This window comes from Zonotrichia leucophrys, chromosome 10, assembly GCF_028769735.1.
Source record: "Zonotrichia leucophrys gambelii isolate GWCS_2022_RI chromosome 10, RI_Zleu_2.0, whole genome shotgun sequence".
In the NCBI taxonomy this organism is placed as follows: Eukaryota; Metazoa; Chordata; class Aves; order Passeriformes; family Passerellidae; genus Zonotrichia; species Zonotrichia leucophrys.
Window position 1 is genome coordinate 5,240,458 of NC_088180.1, and position 19,956 is coordinate 5,260,413.

Sequence of the window (19,956 nt, forward strand, 5' to 3'; positions counted from 1 at the left end):
CATCATTATTATTACTGTTTCCTCTCAAGTGTAGTCTGTGCTTTGGCACTAGGAGACAATTTCCATAACTGTAAATTTACAGAAAAAGTATGGAATGGGATATGCTCTAAGTTAATAAACTCAGACATTTTGGTTGTGTAGGACACAGGCTGCATGAATTGCATCTTAATTTAATTGGTGGAACTGGTGATTGGACATAAAGACAAGAAACAAACCTTTGTCTACTTTAACTGTTCCAATCTCTTTTCATTTAGTAATTTTCTTTCTGTTTTTAATTTTGTGTAAGTAGCAACATACCACTAGTGAACTCTTAATGTTTTAAAACCACTGCAATGAGTTTACAGTGTATAGTTTTACATACAGGATGCATTCATTTTGGGTTTTGTGCAGTGAAAGCACATTCTCTGTGAACAACATGAACAAAAAACTTGACAAAAATTTCAGCTAACAGGGTTTTTTTTGTCATATTTGGTTGGGTGTCTCTCAGATTGCCTAATGCTAAGGCACGCTAGGGTATGTAATTTGAACATTGTTTGGTATTTAGCAGTGGGCTTCTAAACAGCAATGTGGTCAACTCTTGAAAAGGCTGAATTCAGTAGTGGGTTGTGTTACTTGCAGAGTAGGTGCTACAGTGGTTTTGGACATACTTAAGGGTGGAACAAATGCTGTAAACAAGGGAGGTCAGTCTGCTTCTTAAAAGGAATTTGAGATAGAATGTGAGAATGGTAGAGCAAGGAGCAATGAAATGTGGATATTGTTGCATTTTTACTTCATTCACAACTTACCAGTGTCCCACCTTTTATCCGTTTCCACAGCCTTACGACAGCTTGCCTACCTCACAGACTTGTTTCTTTCAACTGAGGCTCCCACCCTACTCCAGTCAAGTTATCATGGCAGAGCGTTTGCGCTATGCAATCAATAATTGCAGGTCTATAGACATGGACAATTACATGCTCTCCCGGAATGTGGACAATGCAGAGGGCTCAGACACAGATTATTAACATTCTGTGAACAAAATCATCTTCCTTTTACTACAAATAGTGCCCTAAGTCCAATTCATCGTTGACATAATTTTACAGTAACCATAGATGTTTTAGGAGCATAAAACCAGATCTTAATAGATGGTGGCCACACTTTAGTTACTCTAAATGTAACAAAAAATTAGATGTTTTTATTTTTTTGTGATTGTAAAAAAGGAAAAACAAAACAAAAAACTATGATCGGTAAGTTTTTTCTCCTTTTTTGGTCACTTTTGATAAGTTTGCATGGAGACATTTTGGTGCATTTTTGTTGGGAATAGTACATTTGTAAGCCCTCCCAGTGAACATGAAGAGTTGTACATTGTGTATAATTGTTCATTAGCCAGAACAGTTTTACATGAATATTCACATATTTATTTTGTTTCAATTTGAATTGCCTGTGCAGGGTTCTTTCTGCAGAGAAAAATAAAGCAAATTCAAGACTCGGTTGCTTGTATGCATTTGTGAACTGTGGTTGGCTTACTCAGGCTTCATACTTTTATATTTTGTCTCAGGAAATTACAATCTTACAGTGTTGAGACAGGGTGTGACATTTGAAGCCTCTGAAAATGTTTAGCCTGCTGGTCTGTGCTGTGCAGCCCCGTGCTCTGCCTTCTCCTGGCCTGGGGCCTGGCTGCTTGGGGGCACTGCTGCTCATTCCTCGTGCTGCAATACAAGTTCATGCTGGGCTTGCTTCCTTCTTGCTTTTTGTTTAAACATTTTGCTCCTCCATAGTAATTGTTGACAATAGCAGCATGCTGCCACCCTGATTCAGAAAATTTTAAATATTTTGAGCAAAATAGTAATATTTTTAATGGACACATTGATGTAGTTGATTCCTGCTCAGGGTACACAAAAATTAAAATGGAAGGGACAGGGTAGTAGTCAAGGTTGTGGGTTTTATTCACATTTTTAGTTCTGCCTTTGGTCTCATTTTGTCTCAGCTGTAGCTGTTGTGATCAGCATGGTTTGACTGACACAGTGATGGATGTTGCTGTTTGGTCAGGACAGCAGTTCTGCACATGGAGATCTCTGCTCTGAGCCCTAGGGAAGTGCTGGACAATTGGTAATTGCCCGTTGTCTCTGTGAAAGGCATCGCTGATGTCAAGCTGCAAACAGTGCTTGGTGTTCAGAGCAGGGGGTACCTGGGGAGGGAGAAGGGGAGAGGCTGTCCCTGGGTGAGTCAGAGCTGCTCTGCTCCCCTTTCCCCTCTGCTCCATTTCCTCCTCCCTCAACTCCTTGGGAAGATGCTGTGGGAACTGAGGGCTGGTGAAAATTATTATTAGAGTCATTCTCACCTGGGGCAAGACTGGTCCATCTGAGTGTGGAGTGTAGGGTAAATTCCTGGTACTTTCTCTGATGTGTCTGTTGGACATTAACAAGGATTGATTGGGAAATTTCCTGGCTGTCCAAGACTGAGCTGCTGCATTGCTGCCAGCTGGCACTGTGCAGAGGGAGGGCTTGGTGAGCTGTGAAAATTTGTGTATCTGGGTTTTATCTGGTGAAGTTCTCTCAGGGCTGTATGTGGGCTCTTGAAAAAGGCAAAAGCCTGGCTGTGATCAAAGACCACTGCAGAGTGAAATATTTGAGGGGGATCAGGAGCTGGGGGGGTCTCACAGCTCTGACATCATGCAGACTTGGTTTCCTGCCTTACTGTCTGTTAGGTTTCAGATTGGACTGAGGTGTTGGTGTCCCATCACTGTGTTGTGAGGATGTAGAGTCACATCTTGGCCTAAACGTGTAGGTTTAATAGGTAAAAAATACAGTATTTAAATAAATGGGGAAACAGCTTTACTAAGTCCTGCATTATTGCATTCTACACTTCATGGATGTGTCTTAGTGGCACTGATTTGTCAGCCTGTTTCAATCAGCACAGGAAATAATAGAACTGTGCCTAAAAATGGCAGCTTTATGTGGACTGTGCTGTTAGCTTTCTGGATAATGAAGATCTTTTTGGAGGCAGTTTACAATAAAATCACAGGGGATGTTGATTAAAGGTTTGTGCTTGATGGAACTTTAATGGCTTGGAACTAAAGAAAACCGTAGACATGTTTCCATCCTTCCATAATACCCTAAGTAAAATGTTGGCATTTTCTATACTCTATTTTCAGATTGGATTGTGAAGTAAGAAAATTCATTATTGATGCTGAAAAAAATGTATCAATACATTTTTTAGTGTTCAGATTTTACCATGTCATGAACAAATATCCCCATTCAAGGAGGGGAAGAACCAAGTAATAAGTTAGAGCATTGTTAAACAAATAGGGAAAGAAATCAAGTGGAGAGTGTTTGAAGACCCTTTTTAGCTCTATAAAAGAAAATTAAAAAACAAAACAAACCACAAACCCCACAAAGTACCCTGCCCCTCCTCCCCCCAAGTCCCGGTAGAAAACTGGTAAAAAGGCTTAAGTAATATGTAAACAGATGCAAATGTGCTCTCATATCTTGTAGCTGCTTGCTGATCTGTTCCTGTTACAGCTACAGAGATGTCTGTCAGCACAGAGTGCTGGGAGAGCTGGTGGCACGAGGAGGGCTTTGCTTGCTGCAGTGACTGTACAAGTTCATGCCTTGTTTTGGCTTGTCAGCAGTGTGTGGAGCTGTTGTAGTGTATCCAAGGTACAAGTTGTGTCAGCTTCCCAATTTCCACATCACAGGAAATTTGTTCAGCTCAGCAATGTCCTTTCGTAGCTGTCAGTGCTGGGTGAGGATTGCTGTGTCTCCTTATCTGCACTTCTTCCAGTTTTCTTCCTTACCTTGTGGTGCATAAGGGCCCTACTTGAACTTTAGGAAGGAGTTAATGAAATCCCACTTTTACAGTGTCATGCTGTTAAATATCTCTAAGTAATGAAGGTGGAATAATTTCGTTTCCTCATTGGTTTTCTGGGTGAGTTTCTTACAGATGCTCATACTGATCAAGTATTTCTCTAGAATTGCAGTATTGTTTGACTAAGTTGCTGTAATGCTCTGATTTATTTCTTACCTCAGCCAGATTAGAGAGTACCAAGTATATCTGTGGATCAGTTAACCAGGATCAGAAGGCAAAGTACGTATATTCAGTTATGCTGAGAGCAGTAAAGTCCTCTTTGGTGTCAAATTTTGTAGATGGTGGCACAGCATGAAAAGTATGTAAAAAAAAAGTTTCACTTCCAGGTAGCAGAGCAGTGTGCAGGAAGGGGACAGCCTTGTGCTTTGGGATGAAAATAGCTTCTGGTTCTGGACTTTGCAGTGAGAAATGGGTATTTATATGCAGCTGGTCTGTACTGTGTTCCTTATTTAGCATTAAAAGACAGGCTGTTAGTCACTGTCTTCTCTTGTGGGTTAGTTCTCTGAATTAGCACTTGTTCAGATTGCACTTCTTTTAAAACAGCTTTAAAAAATAATTTGGTGCATCTTTTTTTATGTAAGTACATCATACAGAGGGTCAGACTGTGTTTTGTGTGCCTTGAATCCACGCTTCTCTCATTAACTAAAAAAGCCTGGTAAATTAGCTGCCACTGTTAATCACCAAGGAAGTACTGGTGGTCAGTACTCTGCTTTTGCTAGAAAGAGGTTTCAGGGAGTGGTTATCCTCCTTAGTGGATGGAATGACTGTCAGGTAAAACCCTTTAACAGAAATTTGTAAATCACTCTTGTCCTAAAATTTGTGAAAATCCTCCAGTGACTCAGGCTCTCTCTGCTGTGGCTTTATTGCCATTACATAAGGAGTTTTGTAAGTGCAGGGTCCAGTTTGAACCTCGTGACCCAGAGGGAGGCTCTTCCTTAGTGTTGTGTTCTCAGGTCCCTGTGTGACTCATTGTGCCTCAGCTCACTCTGTGTTTCTTCCATGCAGTCAGTGAACCTTGCTGCCAAACTTACTGCACTGTGTCAAACTACTGTTAAACTGTCTTAAAAGTTCATCAAATTGATTGAACTCTATCAAATTATTTGGCCTCAATAAACACACTGCTGCTTCCCTCTTCTGAGTGAGGGCATCTGCAGCACGAGGGTACCAGAACTGCAGTTTTCAGCAGATCTGGCATTTTGTGACAGCAATGCAGGGTTTCCCAGTTTCAAGGTACAACAGAGAGCAGTTATTTTCTGAAGCCCATCCAGGAGGAGATGCATGTCTTTTCCCTTTACAAAACAAAAATTTGTTTGGACTTGACCAGAACCCGTGGAAGTAGCAACAGTTCATTGCTACCTCAGTGAGGTAAAATACCCACACCTTAAAGCTGAACCAATTTTCTTGATGCTTTTTCAAGCATCAGCTTTTTTCCTGGCTTGCTGTCTGGGATCATGTTAGCACTTCTGTCTGCTCTCAGCATCACTGAAGGACACTTCTCCCTGACTCTCTCTAGCCCAGCCTGTGTTACATTGCGGCAGAAATCCACGTGGAGCGTTCGCAGCGATGCTCCGTGGAGCGTCACTGCCTCCAGGGTGTGGTCAGTGATCTGCACACAGTTCTCCAGCTTGAGGCTCTTCAGGTTCGGGCAGTTCTTGAGAAGCTGCAAAATGCAGTCATCTGTAACATGGCCACATCCAGAGAGGGTCAGAGACAGCAGATTTGGACATCTGAAAGCAGGATGGTGACAGGTGAGATGGGAGAAATAAATCATAGAGCTTGCAGAAGCAAATAACATCAAGAATAAATATGAAGGCTGAAAAAATGCCTCCTCTTCATCAGGAGGAGCAAGGAGGCACAAGTAGGTGAGTGTACATGTAGATCTTAATGTTCAGCTTACCTAAAGGCAAAGCTCACTTAGCTTTTTCTGTTGGTAGCAACATCTCTAGCTCAGCTGGCACAGTGGCATGTGGAGGCCTGTTTAAGCTGTGGCTCCATCATTTTTTCTTAAGGAGTTGGATGGTGCTGTGCTTCTCCAGGCACAGACAGAGGAGACGCAGCAGACAGGAGATTAATTTCAGGATGAAGTGGAGGACAACTGAGAAGAGACTGCTGTGCAGACATGCTAAGCATGAGCAAGTAAGGCACTCCCACTCTTAAGTTTTGCTTCCTAAAAAGTGTTCGATGTTCAAACCTCACTCAGCTCTTAAACTTTCCTTTGAGTCACTGAAACTGGTAATGCTGTTGTTATAAACAATGATGCAGCAAATGAAAAAAGCTTTTTCTTGCTGCTTGAGCAGCCTGGGGAAGTAGAGGGAAGGCCTGTCCCCAGTGGGTGTGGGTGCTGTGCAGCACTGCAATCATGTGCCTGTCTGGCTCTGGCTCAGCCCCCTCTGCAGGCAGCAGCAATTCAGCACCCACCGAGCTGAACACAGCATCACACACAGGGCTGTGTTAGTGTTGCTCTTGTGAGGCCTCTGGACAGAATTTTTTTAAACTCTTTTCTGTTAGGAGCAGTTGGAGGAAGAAGTTGGCAGCAGTCAAGAAAGGCTTGAACAGAATAAAACTACTTTAAACTCAGGAAGAAAAGCTGGATATTCAATGTGCATTTTTCTTTGTACACAGTGCTAGGAATTTTGACTGGAAATGCTTTCAATGGGTTGCAGTAAAAATAGATAGGACCTTGTATTATCCTTTCTAGGCACAGGTATGCTGATTCGTCCTTAATCCAGATTTTTATCTAATTGTTCTAGAACATTTACTTCTGAAATCTGGCACTTGCAATTTAATTTGTTTTGAAGCTGTTTTTCAGTCCTTGTTTTGAGATTGTGCTGCTGCTGGCTCTATCCTGTCACTATCCCATCATTTTTTCAGTTGTTGTTTCAAAGCTGAGGGCTGTGGCACAGGTGCACCATGTCAGGGAAGCACTGCCACAGCCCCTTGGCTCTGCTTTGGGACCAAGCCAGCCCTGATGTTCCCACACACAGAGGGACAGGCTCTGCCCTGTGAGCCTCCTCCTGTCACTGCTCTGCTCCTTCCTCAGAGCTGGCTTGCAGCAGCAGGGCTGGGAAGGAAAAGCTGTGCACCCAGAGCTGCTTTGCTGTGGTGCCATTTCTCTTCCCTCACTGCAGTTTAGAAGCAGCTGGGAGTTTAAACTTCAGAACTTCAGACTGAACTAAAGCTGACACAGCTGACACTTAGTAACATGTTAATTGACCTTGGCTGTAATGAGGTGTGTTCAGTGTTTGAAATCTGGGCTCTGCTCCAGGCACCCCCCAGACACTGCCAGAATGGTGAAGTTCAGCTGAGCAGCAGTGTGAGAGGCACTTTCCCATATAAAAAATGAATTCTTAGAAAAAAAAGAAGGAAAACATAGACTTAAGGGAGATCTAAAGGAAGTATACACTATTATGTAAAATGAACTTACACTACAGTTGTAAAGGCAAAGCACTCATGTACTTCATGCTCCATTTCAGGCAGGGGTTATGGAGTATTGGAAAAAACTCTGACTTCACTCATCTCAAGGCAGTTACTGCACACTCACACCCACAGAACGTACCTGTTGCAAACGTCTAGTAAAAAATCACTGACAGTGTTCTCATGCCTCTTACAGAAGTCTTTCTGGAAACTGTTTTTCATCCAGTCCTCAATGTTACACACCTTGACTCTCTCTGAATACCAGCAGATGGATAAGTGTTTTAAAGCAGGTCCCAGGAGAAAATTATCCTTCTTTAGTTCCACTGGAGAATGAAAGTTCAACAAAGACCACAGTAAAGGATCCTGAAACACTTCTAGTAACCTGTGACATGTTTTTGCCAGATTTTTCCTACTGTTTTTGTCCAGAAAAGAGAAGAGATGTAGAAGGCATTCCCGGTTGAGCTGGGTTATGTGCATTGCCCAGCAGCAGAGGCAGAGTGTCGTGGCCGGGTGGAGTAACAGCAGTGCTGGAGGGGGCTCACACTCCCCAGGAGGCTGTTGCACATATATGGTTGTGGAATGGGGTTTATTTTTGGCTAACAACTGGTGCAGAAGCTCAGAACAGGGAAAGGAACAGAACCATGTATGTAGCTTGTGCTTCCTTCGTCCAAGGAATGGAATGGGCATGTACAGCTTGACTGTCGTGAAATGCTTCCTTAAAAGGGATTTTCCCCCCTGCCTTGTAGACTCTGCTGGAGTTTAGCAAAGCTCTTGTGCTGAGTTACTGCAGTGGGGTGGGGCTGTAGCTGCAGCTGCTGGGTGTATCTGTCAGTGCTTCCCATTCGGGAGATTTGGCCGAGCACCACTTGGGTTTGGCAGAGTACACTTGGCTCTCTGTCTGTTCATTGATTTTTCTGAGGTTGCACATTTGGTTCATGTTCAAGGACTGTTACATGGATAATGGAACTTTCATAAAGGTTTTTAGAAGGAGCTGAAGCAGTCTCTGGGTGCCTTGAAGCACACACACGGTCTGCAGTTCAGTTCACAGGCCCCAGAGGTAGGGACAATTTCCTGCCCAGTTATTTGAGGCTGAGCTGTGATTCCACAAACAAAGCTGGCTGTGTCCCCACCGTCTGCAGGAGGGAGGCAGTGACACAGAGGCAGCCATGCATGGCAACAGCAAGGCTATGTTTAGTTCCTTGTGGGCTTGTGCTTTTAACAGATGTCTTCTACTGCCTCGAGTTTTACAAGTTTGGCTGTTCTGGTTTTGTAGGTTTAGTTCCATTACCACAGAAATATTTTTCCCACCCTTTGGTGGAATAAGGAGATATGAAAGTGGTTTTCCAGGTAAAAGTATCTGTTGTACAGAAATTGGAGAAAGTGTAGCAGAAAGTTGTTCCTAGAAGAAAAATAAAGCTACAGCAAGGGCAGGTTGGAATTAAATGCAACAAGCATCCCTTTAACTTTCCAGCTTGTGAATCAAAAATGCTTGAGATGAAGGTATTTGTAGTCACTTTCTGCCTGATGTTAATACAAGAGAATAAATACATTCAAGAAATCCATAAAAAGTGTAGCAAACAGCACTGGGGGAGTTTTTCAAGTGGCCTGCACACAAAGAGTAGCTGGCATTTTAATCAGGAGTGTTTTAATATGGGACAAGGTTGAGTGGGACTCAGTTTTACCTCCTCCTTCACACCCCAAGAATGCAGTTTAAAATTCACCTCTGAAAAACAAGATCTGAAATTTGTTTGTAGTCTGCAACAGTCACAGCTTGAGGAAGTGCTTGAGTAATGTGGCTGAACACAGCTGGCATACACAGAGAAATGGCAATTCTTTCTGCTTCATTCTTTAGTTAGTAACTTTCTACTATAGACAGTAAGCTGTGTCTAACAATTGCCAGTCTTCTTGGTTTTATATCCTGTGTCATTTAATCTTATCTTTGAAATGATAAGGAGATTGCTGTTCCCTCTCCCCCTGTCAGAAACACTCTGGTCAATGCCACAAAAGGGACAAGATTTCACATCCCAGGTAATGCAAGTTTACTGAAAAGAGCAGCTTAAAAGATGTGCCTGCAGGTGTTCTTCATTGTTATATTAGCATTTTCAAACCTCAAGAACTTACCTTTGTTTTTGAGCAGGTTTAAACAGCTGAGACTTCTCAGAGTTATACATACAGGAATACTATTTTAAAAAATACTAATTAAGAAACCCCCCAAATTAACAACAAATCAACAATCTAGCAAAGCTGAATGACAAGGATGTTAGGATGGACTCTTGCCAGACAGAGGGGACACACCACAATCTGACACAAAAATTAACAGCAGTTGGGTGACAAGGAATTTAAGATGGAATGGCAGGTCCTCCTTGGGGTTAGGTGCTAAATTTGGGAGAGGTGTTACAGAGTTAGGAACACTGCAATTGCTTTATTTTGTTTTTCCCAGAGCAAGGTACAGTATTCTGCCATTTGTGTTCAGAGGACATACACCAATGTTCTGCAAGCCTGTAGAAGGACAAGGAGTTTCATTTTCTAAGGAAAGGAGACACTTTAATGGCACATTTTCCATAAACACACTATGTGATGAGATATAATTCACATTCATCCTGGAAATGCTCCAGAAACACACAAGATGAGCACAGTCAGTAATCCTCACTGAAAATTACACACAAGATTTTAATGGTAAACAATTACAACTATGGCACTACAGTACTTGAGAATATCCTAAAGCACGTTGGAATCAGCTGTCAAGGTGCCCATTACCTCATCAGTAAGACACAGACACATCAGTAATGAAACACTGCTGGGGGAATTTAACACCATGTGTTACACTTCCCACTGATTTAGTAAATTCATCATAAATGGCCTCCTGTTTTTGATACAAGTCCACTATCCCTTCCTGTCTCAAACTTTTAAACTCTCTTGCTGACATTTAAGAGCTGGACATTTTGCTGTTTTGATTGACATAAATATTGGCTCCAGTTGTATACGTGGCTAAACAATCAGTAACAAAAGGACAACCTTTGATTGGACACATTTTGGTGAAAAAGATGCAAGTCTTTGAACTGTAGAGAGCAGTTGCTGCTTGCAGAGCAGTCTCAAGCAAGAAAAAAACTTCTTGCCAGCTAGTGTGTACTATGATGAGCAGTAAGTAGAAAAAAAACATTTGGCTTAAATGAAAGAGATATTCCCCCCCACAAGTGAGTAGATAAATACAGGATATACAAGCTAGGTTAAAAAGGTAATACTAGGCCACGTGCAGTATTATGTTACTGGTTCAGTGCTCAGTTACTTTTTTTTTCGACACCACACTGAATAGAATACAGTGGATAAGCAAAGTTCTCCACCAGGAAGAGAAATACTTGTGTTGCCACAACAAACTGTTCATACTGCCCATCTGAGTTTGCAATGGGAGAAAATTAAATTAGGAAAGGATTTACAATGTACTTGTTCCAGCAAAGCATATGGCTGAGCCTGAGCAGCACCTGCTGCAAGCCAGGACAGCCTGCTGGGATTGCATCGTTTCCCCAGAGCTGGAGCCACCACTGCCCAGGGGCTGCGTGGGACAGCACGTGGGACTGAGAGAAAATGCTCAAGTCAGAGCAGAACTCTGACCCAAACAACTGCTGACAAGAAGAAGTCGATTAAAAGAAGTGAATGTTGCTGAAGATTACAAATTTAAATTTCTAAAAAGACAGAAAGGCACATTTACATCACTGTTTTGCAAGAACACTGCATACACCTGACTACTGTAAGTTAAACTGCTGCTGGCCCAGAGATCGTCGTGTATTTTAAGCTTGGCATTCTCAAAGGTAAATTCTAAAGAAAGCTGGTCCAAGCAGCATGCAGAGAAAACACAGCTGGAGGTGGCAGCTGTGCAGCTCCCTGTGAGCAGCAGGAATGGCAGGAATGTGGTACAATGCTTTACCTGCTCTGTTTTCTGCTTGTCTAAGTATCAGCAACCTATTCTCATTGATTAAAGACTGCCTGTAAGGAAGGGAAGGTGACAAACTATCTACAGCTTAAAGAAATGACAAGTTCTAGTTACTGTTCAACTTAAGTAAAAGACAGCATCCTTATAATATGTCACTGTATCAATAACGCTATAGTATTAACCTGTGTGCACACTTCAAAGCCCATTAGCTATGCTCAACCATTTCTGCAGCTTTGGATAAAGCCAATTTCTCCCTTTTCTGGTTTAAGCTGCTGTGACAAAGCTCCCAAGAATGGCCCTGTACCAAATGCCTGACTCCAATTTGTCCTTGTCCAGCAGGACCCCAGGGCAGGGCACTGCTGTGCCCTCCCAGTGCCCCAGGCTGCTCTGGGCTCCACTCCTGCCTCCCTGCCTGTGCCCTTCAGGGGCATCAACTAAAACAGGACTCCCAACTGCATTTTCTAGTTAACTAAGAGCTGCTCTTTGGTGGTGGGACTCTCCATCAACTGTAGTCTCCTCTTACTGAGCTTTCAGGAGCTTCCAGCTCCTTGCTTGGTACAAGAGAACCAGCTAGAAAGGAGAGACTGAGGGAACAGATCTGAAGTGCAACAGTTCTCAAATTTCATGTTTTCTGTCAGATTCCTGGCTTTGGCAGTAGTGGTTTTCCTGTCTGCCTTTCCCTTCACACTACCTGACTTCCACCCATCAGCAGCAGAGCTAAAACTGGTTTGGGTTTTTTTAATGTAGTCTTTCTCTGTTACATAGCCAGGTCTTAGAAACTGCACCATGACTCCAGTGGTCACCTAGAGACTGAAAAAAATGCCACCCTGGGCCAGTGTGTAAATGCCACAGGAGCTCTCTGAACCTGCTCCAGTCACAAGCACACTTAGCACTTCCCCTGTGAGGGCTCTGCTCTGAGAGACTGAGCATCCTTTCTTGAGTTTCACTTGAACTGACAGAACAATTTCATGCAAAGCACCTGCAGCACCATCTGTCTCCTCCTGCCAGTGAACTGCAGCCATGGAGCAGAGCTGCATGCAGAGCTGCATTTAGACCACTCCTGTTCTCACAAACCCCAGCCCTTGGGGCCAATCCCCACTAGGAACTACGGGCTCCTACTTGGGATTCCACTGCCAGGAAGGCTCCCCAGTTTTCAAGCACGTAAGTGTTCACGATCCAATTTCAGGATGACAGTCTAACCCAAGAGATGTCAAATGCAATTCAGGTTCAGTTATAAAACCATAAAGGGCAAAGTAATTTAGACAGGTAAAGATAATTGTTTTAAATTTGCAGGGGGTAGGGGGCAGCATATCTGAGCAGTACTGTAATTAAATTGCAGTATTGATACAATTGAACCAACTGTTTATTTACAATGATTCCTGAAAGTCACCAGCCTGAATACACCAATATAGCAGCAATTACCTGGTCTACTTAATGATGTTATATTGCCTCTCTTCTGCAGACAAAGGATGATTGGTCAGAGGTCACTGTTTAAGTCTCTTGCACGAGGGAAAGAGTTGTACGTGCAAACAATTCGTTGATTTAAAGAGATTAAGTCATATCTACATAACAGGACTGCGAACAGCATGAAGTTGTATTGCTTTTCATGATCAAAAGCACATTTATCTTGCTTGTAAGGAGGACAGAGATTTTTTGATGTAAATGTGCCTTTAGAAAGTGAGAACTGAAAACATTAATATAAAAAAGTCAAATAACTATTTCATGAAACTATATATATAAAAATTGAGTTATCACAACTAAAGCAGCAAATCAAAATCTGCTGAGGTTTTCTGGTATAACTAAAAAAAAAGTTAGTTTGTGTCCAAGTTCAGTAAGTCAAATGCTACCATTGACACAACAAAACAAAAACCCACAAGAGGAAATTGCAAAGTGCACAATGAAATTAATAAGTCTCGGATCAAGTATTTATGGAAAAATGGAAATGTTTGTCCGGTGGACTTGATAAGTAAGAATGCAAAGGAGGTATTAAAGTTTCTCTGCTCCAGGCTTGGCTTGGCGCTCCACGTAGAAGAGGATGTAGGCCTTGGCCTTGCCCACGGTCTCCTCGTCAGTCAGGGTTACAGTACTGTCATTGAAGTGGAACCAGCGGCCCTCGTGCGCTGCGTACGCCGTGTAGTGGCCGGAACCGACGCTGTGGAGCAGGCACAGGGACAGCAGTCAGACACTCACTGAGGCACCTGCTCCTGGGGCTAAGGGACTGCCTGCAGGAAGGTACCACAGCCCTGCACAGCACATGCTTCTCTTTCTGAGCAGTGGGGCTCAAATTCTTCTTAAACTAAAGTTCTACAAAAACACACTGTCTTGTCCCTTCTACTGTTACTCTCAACAGATCTGTCCAGGGCTGGGGAAAATTAAAAGACTTCTAGTAACTTTACTTCAAAATATGCCCAGTGCCTTCCCTGGGTGTTCCTGTGAGCCTTCACTGCTGTGGCAGGAAAGGTAATGGTGATGATCTCTTTCACCATACACATCTTTGGGTGGCAGTTGTTCCAAGCATGCTCAAACACTTCTTTAACATAAAGGCAAATGTACCTTCCAACATGAATAAAAATAGGAAAAAATAGTCCTGTTTTGTAGTAAGAATTTCAGAATGAGACATTAATTCCTGGAAGGCCCCCTGACTCCTCCTCTTGGTTTAGGGCTTTTTTATTTGTAGAGGCACTTGACTATTTTCATTTAATCTCACACATGCACTCATCAACCCCAAAGGCTGCCAGGGGGCATTCACAGGCCTGACTATTGAAATTAATTCAGCTTAGCTCCCTGCCAGCTTATACACTATGGCTTATTTCCCTCAACTAGAACACATGCCCGTGGGACAGAAACCCCTTCATTGTGTCTGTATGTCCCTGAGTGGGAGGTCTGTGCCAGCAGGCCAGGCTGGCTCCAGGTACTCACCCTGAGCCGTGATGCACAACCACAGCCACGAGGTCATACAGGCAGCTCTCGGGGCCACTGTTTTCAGGCTGTGGTAGGAAAAAACAGAAACTCTTCAAATATCAGTAGCACCCTGGAATTTGTAATAAAGATATGCCATGGAACAAAGTCCTTGCAGCAGGCATCAGGAGGTCTTCTTACCTCTAACAAGTAGCATTTCATGTCTAGGCCTCGCAAGGGAAACTCAACATACGTATCAACCTTGTTCCTCAGATATGCTGTCCAGTGAAAGCGTTTCAAGTGTAAGCATAGCACCTGCAGGGGGACAGTTATAAAGGGTGTGTTAGAGGAGGGGGCTGAACTCCATTCTGGACACTGCAGTGGGGAGGAAGAGGTCTTGGTTGAACCATTATTTCCTTTGACATTTTGTCACACTGTTATTTCTCATGCTTATACAAACCTTTGGTAGTTTCTGAATCCAGAATTTTTTGGTGGACTTCTGTTTCTTTTTGCATTTGTGACACATGTACAGCTCTGTCTCATCAAGTTCTTCCAGGTCTGTAAAACTGCGAAGACAATCTAGAAAAAGCAGATACATCAAGTGGTTTTTGTACCATGAAATACAACAAATACAGCAATATAGGTGTGCTCATCTGCTGCACCCATTCTAGTTATATCCATCTGAGCAGCAAAAAAGCTGTATAATGTTTAATACAATGTGTTGTAACATGCAACCTTCCCTGTTCCTGAAAGCAGCTAGAGGTAGTTTGAAAGAAATAAACATGCATTCCCAAAATCTCCATCTTCCAACAAGATTCCATCTAACATTCAGAAAAAACTGCTTTCAAACAAAGATAAATTATTTTCTAACACAGAATAGTCAACTTTTAAAACCTGTTTGGCTTTAGATACAAAATGAACAGACACAACAACAGGGTTTTGTTGCATATTTCACTATTTTCAGCAAGCCTATTCACAAGTCTGTAAAAAACTAACATCCTGTAAAAACCAAAGTCAGTACCAGTACTGCTGCCCAACCTGCAGGACTGCACTGATGTGGTTTAAATGCAGAAGCCCCAGGAGCCACCCTCACTGTGGGCATGGGCACGTGTCTGAGGACAGAGCCCCAGAGAACACCCACAGGCAGCAGTACAGATCAGTGTCTGGGGGGAGTGAACTACATTGGAATGCTCTGATTAGAAAGAAAATCCTCTTGGGCCTGCTATGATTTCATCAGCCAGGCACTCTTACCTCGTAGCGTGCACATTGGTCCACCCTCTTGGTTTTTAGTACGTTTATTTCTGAACTGACTTGGAATATCTAGCGAAAGGTCTAGAAAAGCAATGATTTAAAAACAGAATTAGGGCTGAACAGAGCAATGCCTGGTCTTTTCAGGCTGACACGCTGGGTCTGTCATGTGACATCTAAATATATCAAGCTTCAGATTTAATTTTCTGCTCTAAGTCACACGGTATTTGGAACACAAGAGGCAGCATCTTACCTAGGAATGGGTCAAACTTTCTAGATTCAGTCCCACATATTAGGCAGTTGACTTCATTTTGAAGAATGCCTCCGAAAATGGCAGTGACAACAGTAGACGCTCCATTTCTAGACAAACCACATCAGAGAAGCAGAGTCACCCAGAGAGCCTGAGCTGAATCCCCAGCACTGTCCCGTGCTTGGTGCTCACACCTCCTGCTGTTGGCCAATGAAACAGGGGCTGGGTGCTCCCGGCAGAACGGGCACTGCAGCTGCCCAGGGCACCTCTCATGAATGCAGGGCCTACACTGCTTTATCCTGGGCTAAAGAAAGGGGGACCTGGGGGGCTCTCAGCAGATGAAAGTGTTGTGCAGATTTCTATAGTCGAGCTGTACTGGATGCTCACACAGGTTCAGGATTTTAACCCTGTAATTAAGACTTCATCTGAAACAAAAATTCTTTCTTCTTTGGTAGGTCAAGCATATTTTTGTTTTAACGTTACACCCTTTCTTACATGTGCTTTTGACTTCTTTGAGCACATTTCTGCACTTCACTGCCAACAGCAGCTGAAGTTGCATTAAGACATGATAAACAATGTGCAAGATCAGCATTGTTCTCTAATCTTTCATTACTCTCCTACTGAATTTTTCAGCAGATTATGTAATGGGCCTGCTTCTCACAGTCCAATTTAAAAAACACACAAATTTTAAGTTATGTTATTATACACTACTAAGGCTTGCAGAAACCTGTGTTCCTTGCCTGCACTCAACCCACATCTTTCCAGCTCATCCTGAGCAAGAGGAAACAGCTGCTCACAGGGACTGGTGCACAAGAAGAGAGCACTCACAGCCTATTTGTTACTTCACTGGAAGCATTAAAGTGCCCTCACAGGAAGGGCAGCCTTTGAACAGCCTTTCTCAAGACAAATTTACATTAGATAGGTGAACAAAGGTTAAATTCTCCTGGGACTTTGGCATCCAAAATAGTGACAAAACAAAATCAGTTTAGATTTCAAATATATGTCAATCCTACAAACATTTAAAGATTCTTCTGGGGGATTTTAAAGCATCAGCAACACGACATAAATGCAGTAAAGAGCACAGTCTGAATTTTGTTAGGCTTTCCCTAATACAGCATCTATAACACCCTGCATCTCAGGCCTGCTTACTCTGTCCTAATGAGTACAGAAGGAAAAACTCAAACTCTAGTTTTCTGTAGGGAATTAAGGACCAAATGTGCAGGCTAATCTGACATCTTTCCTTCATGAAGCAAAATAAGGTTTTGTCTCTTGTGTGAGTTTCAATCTAAGAGAAAACACAGCTAGGAAAAACGTCAGAAAAAACAGTATTTTGAGAAATACAGAAAGAGGAGTCAAACACCCAAATTACACCTGTTTCAAGGTACACAGTAGCATGAAAACCAAAATTATGCACAAAAAAAAGCCCCAACTATAACTGTGAAGTGATACATGAGATCATCTGCTAGAAAACTGACTGCAAGCAATAACTGCACTACTCAGTCATTTATCCAGGAGGTCTGCTCACAATTTAAACATCAAAATCGCTGGCCATTGCTTTTGCTCCTGCAGCATTGAGGCTATCTATCACTGTAAGAAAATTATATTGTCTGGGGAGAAGAAAGAATTCTGTGGGCTATAGAAAATACAGTTTTTTATTTCTGAAAGACTAGTGAATTAAAATGTCTTTACAACTTAGCCTGTATGCTCACTCACACCTATGAAAACTGCTGATCTAAGACACTTCCTTTTGAAAGGACACAGATTGTACAGAATCTTCATAACCTACAGTTTTGTACTGCCTAAAGTCAGAAGCACTGAAGAAAACTTAAAACAAGGAACACTGAAATTCCAGAGCCACCACATGCAGACCCATGCAAAGCCACGAAGGCTTTGAAGAAATGAAAAACCACTTCTTACATGCAACATTTGTTGCTTCCAGACAGGTTAGAATTTTCTTGCAAGATTACTGAACGTGAAACACCGTTGAAGCCACCCTGGAGTTCCAGGTGTAGATGGTCCAAAAGGTAACGCATGAACTCGTGGGCATCCTGCTGCTGGTATCCCCTGAAGAGAAAAGGAAACAGTAACAAAACTGCTTTACAGGCAACACACAGCAAGCACCAGGGTCACAGGAATAAAACCTTTGCTTCTTTAATCCTACTGAGCAGACTTTCCATGTGCTTGGCTCCAGTCTCACATGTGCTGTGCCATCAGCAGCAATGTTGCTCAATCACCATTATTATTTCATCACTAAGCAACCTTACCAAAAAGAACAGAGAAGCCATCAGGGTAAAACATGCCTTTTAAGTTATTTAGGCTGAATCATGCATCAAATTCAACAAACAGCTGCTGTTCACTTGCCATTAAGCTGCACACTGAGACAAAGCATGACAAGATAGGTAGTGAAATGCTGAAAGCTTTGTGCAGCACTGACCTGAGTATGTGCAAGTCACTGTGTGCCTAAGCTACAGAAATCCCTACACAGCAAGAGCTTCCCCTCCACCTCCTGCCTGTTCTCATAAGCTGCTTTATCAGGCCTCCCCTTTTCCACCTCACTGCCCCGCCTAAGTGCTGGCAATAACTGTCAGGTAGGAATGTCTGGGAGAGAAATACAAACGGGTTTATAAATGTGAGGGCTCAGGGCAGGGAACAATCCTGTAAGATTCATGGCACAGTACCCAGAAGGGGAGAGAAGTGCTAACAGACCCACTGCAACAGAAACATGCAATGTGAGGCTGATGTGCTTAGTGAGGAACACAGATAACAGAACAAACCAAAAATGTTCACCTTGTAGGATTACAGTAATGCTTTCTTCCAAACCAGCAGACTTAAAATAAATCAAGGAGTCTGTGTACAGACACATGGGCAGCACTGCCTACCTTTTCCACAGAAAACCCAGCACCCAGAAACACTGCTGGGCTTCAACAGGCCACAGTCCTGTACAGCCAAGGCAGGACTTACTGTCCCAAAGTTGCAAAGTAATTATAGGTTTGTTAAAATTGCTGGCATTAAACTTCCTTGATTCTCAGAAGCTAAATGAAAGATAACTAATGGTAAGAAGAACAGAATAAACAGATTTGTGTTGTTTGGGTAATTCATTGAACAGATGTATTCACAGCATCTTTTCAGCAGTGCTAGAGATATAACAGGTAAGAGAACATCTTTATTATGTGAGAACATGGAGCAATTGCAGTGGTTTTGCTTCACTAATCTGAGTTTTTCAGTTAATGCACCAATTAATGTGGTGAGTTTAGCACTGGCCAAATGCCAATGTACTCATTAGAATTATTTATTCATTTTTTTGCTGCAAGATAAGGATTAGGAGGAGAGCAAAGCAGACTCAAAACTTTAAAGGGCATAAAGAAATCTTTATTAACCAAACTAAAGGAAAAATATTAAGAAATCAGAATAAACCTTCACAACACTTCTCCTCCCTCCAACTCTTTCTTTTCTCTCTGACAATGTTAAGAGACAAAATGTGGTATTTTCAGTCAGTTTATTACTATCAAAATAATCTTTCTCCAGTTTACTTAGGGAGAGGAGTCTCTCTTGCCATGTCATGGAGATTTTTTCACAAGAAACAGTTCTTTCATGGCTTTAATTTTCACTAATAGCAGCCACCTGGAAATTTACAATTGTAAAGTCTCTCCCATATTTGGTAGATTTTTCACAACTACTACCATGGGTCATTTCAGTTCATTGGGGTGCAATTTTAAGGATAAGCTGTTCTAGTACAGAGACAAAAAATTTCTTTATTTTTGAGAAATAGAGGTCTCTTCTTCTATCCCTGGGGCCAGGTTTTTCATTTTTTTAATTACTCTCTAAACTTTTCATCAAATTACAGCTACTTCAACATCTGCTTGCATTAGTACTGGTGCTCCTGCTCATGGCTGTGGTGACAACACTACATCTCTCCAAGGCATTTCATGAGTTATAGGGAAAAAGAGTCTGATGTATTAATTATATCTCCATCATAGCTTTAAAAGAGAATTTTAATTTAAGATTAAGGCTTTTTTTTCCTCATTTGGGCTTTGGCTCTTTTTTCTTATAGATGTTGGTTTCTTTATGTTGTTCTTTTTATGTGCTTTAAATTTTCTTTTTTTTTTATTTGGTAGAAGTGGTGCTGGCAGGTTTCTTTGTTTTCAAATGGAATTTTATAGCACTGAATGAGTTAATTTTATTTGGGCTTTGCACTAGGAAATGGCTTTTTGTTGTTGGTCACATGGTTTCTGCCAGGCAGTGGCCACAGAGGCTCACAGCATTGCTTTCTGTGCTTCTGAATTGGGATTATGTTGTTAATGGTCATTTCAGAGGCACATTTCACTTTTTTAAGTGGTTTAACAGGGTGTCAATATTTAAAATTAGCTAGCTGATT

General features: G+C 42.2%; 3 protein-coding genes across 13 annotated transcripts in view; 1 reads left to right on the forward strand and 2 right to left on the reverse strand.

The window, feature by feature from the left end:
- The window catches only part of HERC1 (HECT and RLD domain containing E3 ubiquitin protein ligase family member 1), a 100,241-nt gene extending 98,765 nt beyond the window's left edge, over positions 1-1,476 (forward strand). For all 9 annotated transcript variants that reach the window (XM_064722661.1, XM_064722660.1, XM_064722667.1 and 6 more), the window contains one exon: positions 816-1,476. In XM_064722661.1, coding sequence (XP_064578731.1) covers positions 816-1,001 — 186 coding nt within the window. In that variant the 3' untranslated portion in view covers positions 1,002-1,476. The remainder of the gene's footprint in view (positions 1-815) is intronic.
- A 3,677-nt stretch (positions 1,477-5,153) lies between these two features.
- Positions 5,154-8,341, reverse strand: FBXL22 (F-box and leucine rich repeat protein 22). Its single transcript, XM_064722312.1, has 2 exons — positions 7,400-8,341; positions 5,154-5,570 (listed from the first exon to the last, which is right to left on the reverse strand). The coding sequence occupies exons 1-2, from the start codon at positions 7,942-7,944 to the stop codon at positions 5,225-5,227; spliced, it is 891 nt and encodes a 296-aa protein (XP_064578382.1). The 5' UTR covers positions 7,945-8,341; the 3' UTR covers positions 5,154-5,224.
- A 4,170-nt stretch (positions 8,342-12,511) lies between these two features.
- Positions 12,512-19,956, reverse strand: part of USP3 (ubiquitin specific peptidase 3) — a 38,049-nt gene continuing 30,604 nt past the window's right edge. Inside the window, exons 9-15 of one of the 3 annotated variants that reach the window (XM_064721960.1) lie at positions 17,499-17,645; positions 15,585-15,691; positions 15,335-15,415; positions 14,544-14,662; positions 14,285-14,398; positions 14,105-14,172; positions 12,512-13,337 (exon numbers count right to left, since the gene is read on the reverse strand). In XM_064721960.1, coding sequence (XP_064578030.1) covers positions 13,172-13,337; positions 14,105-14,172; positions 14,285-14,398; positions 14,544-14,662; positions 15,335-15,415; positions 15,585-15,691; positions 17,499-17,645 — 802 coding nt within the window. In that variant the 3' untranslated portion in view covers positions 12,512-13,171. The remainder of the gene's footprint in view (positions 13,338-14,104; positions 14,173-14,284; positions 14,399-14,543; positions 14,663-15,334; positions 15,416-15,584; positions 15,692-17,498; positions 17,646-19,956) is intronic. The other 2 variants (XM_064721961.1, XM_064721962.1) reach the window with 2 other exon arrangements.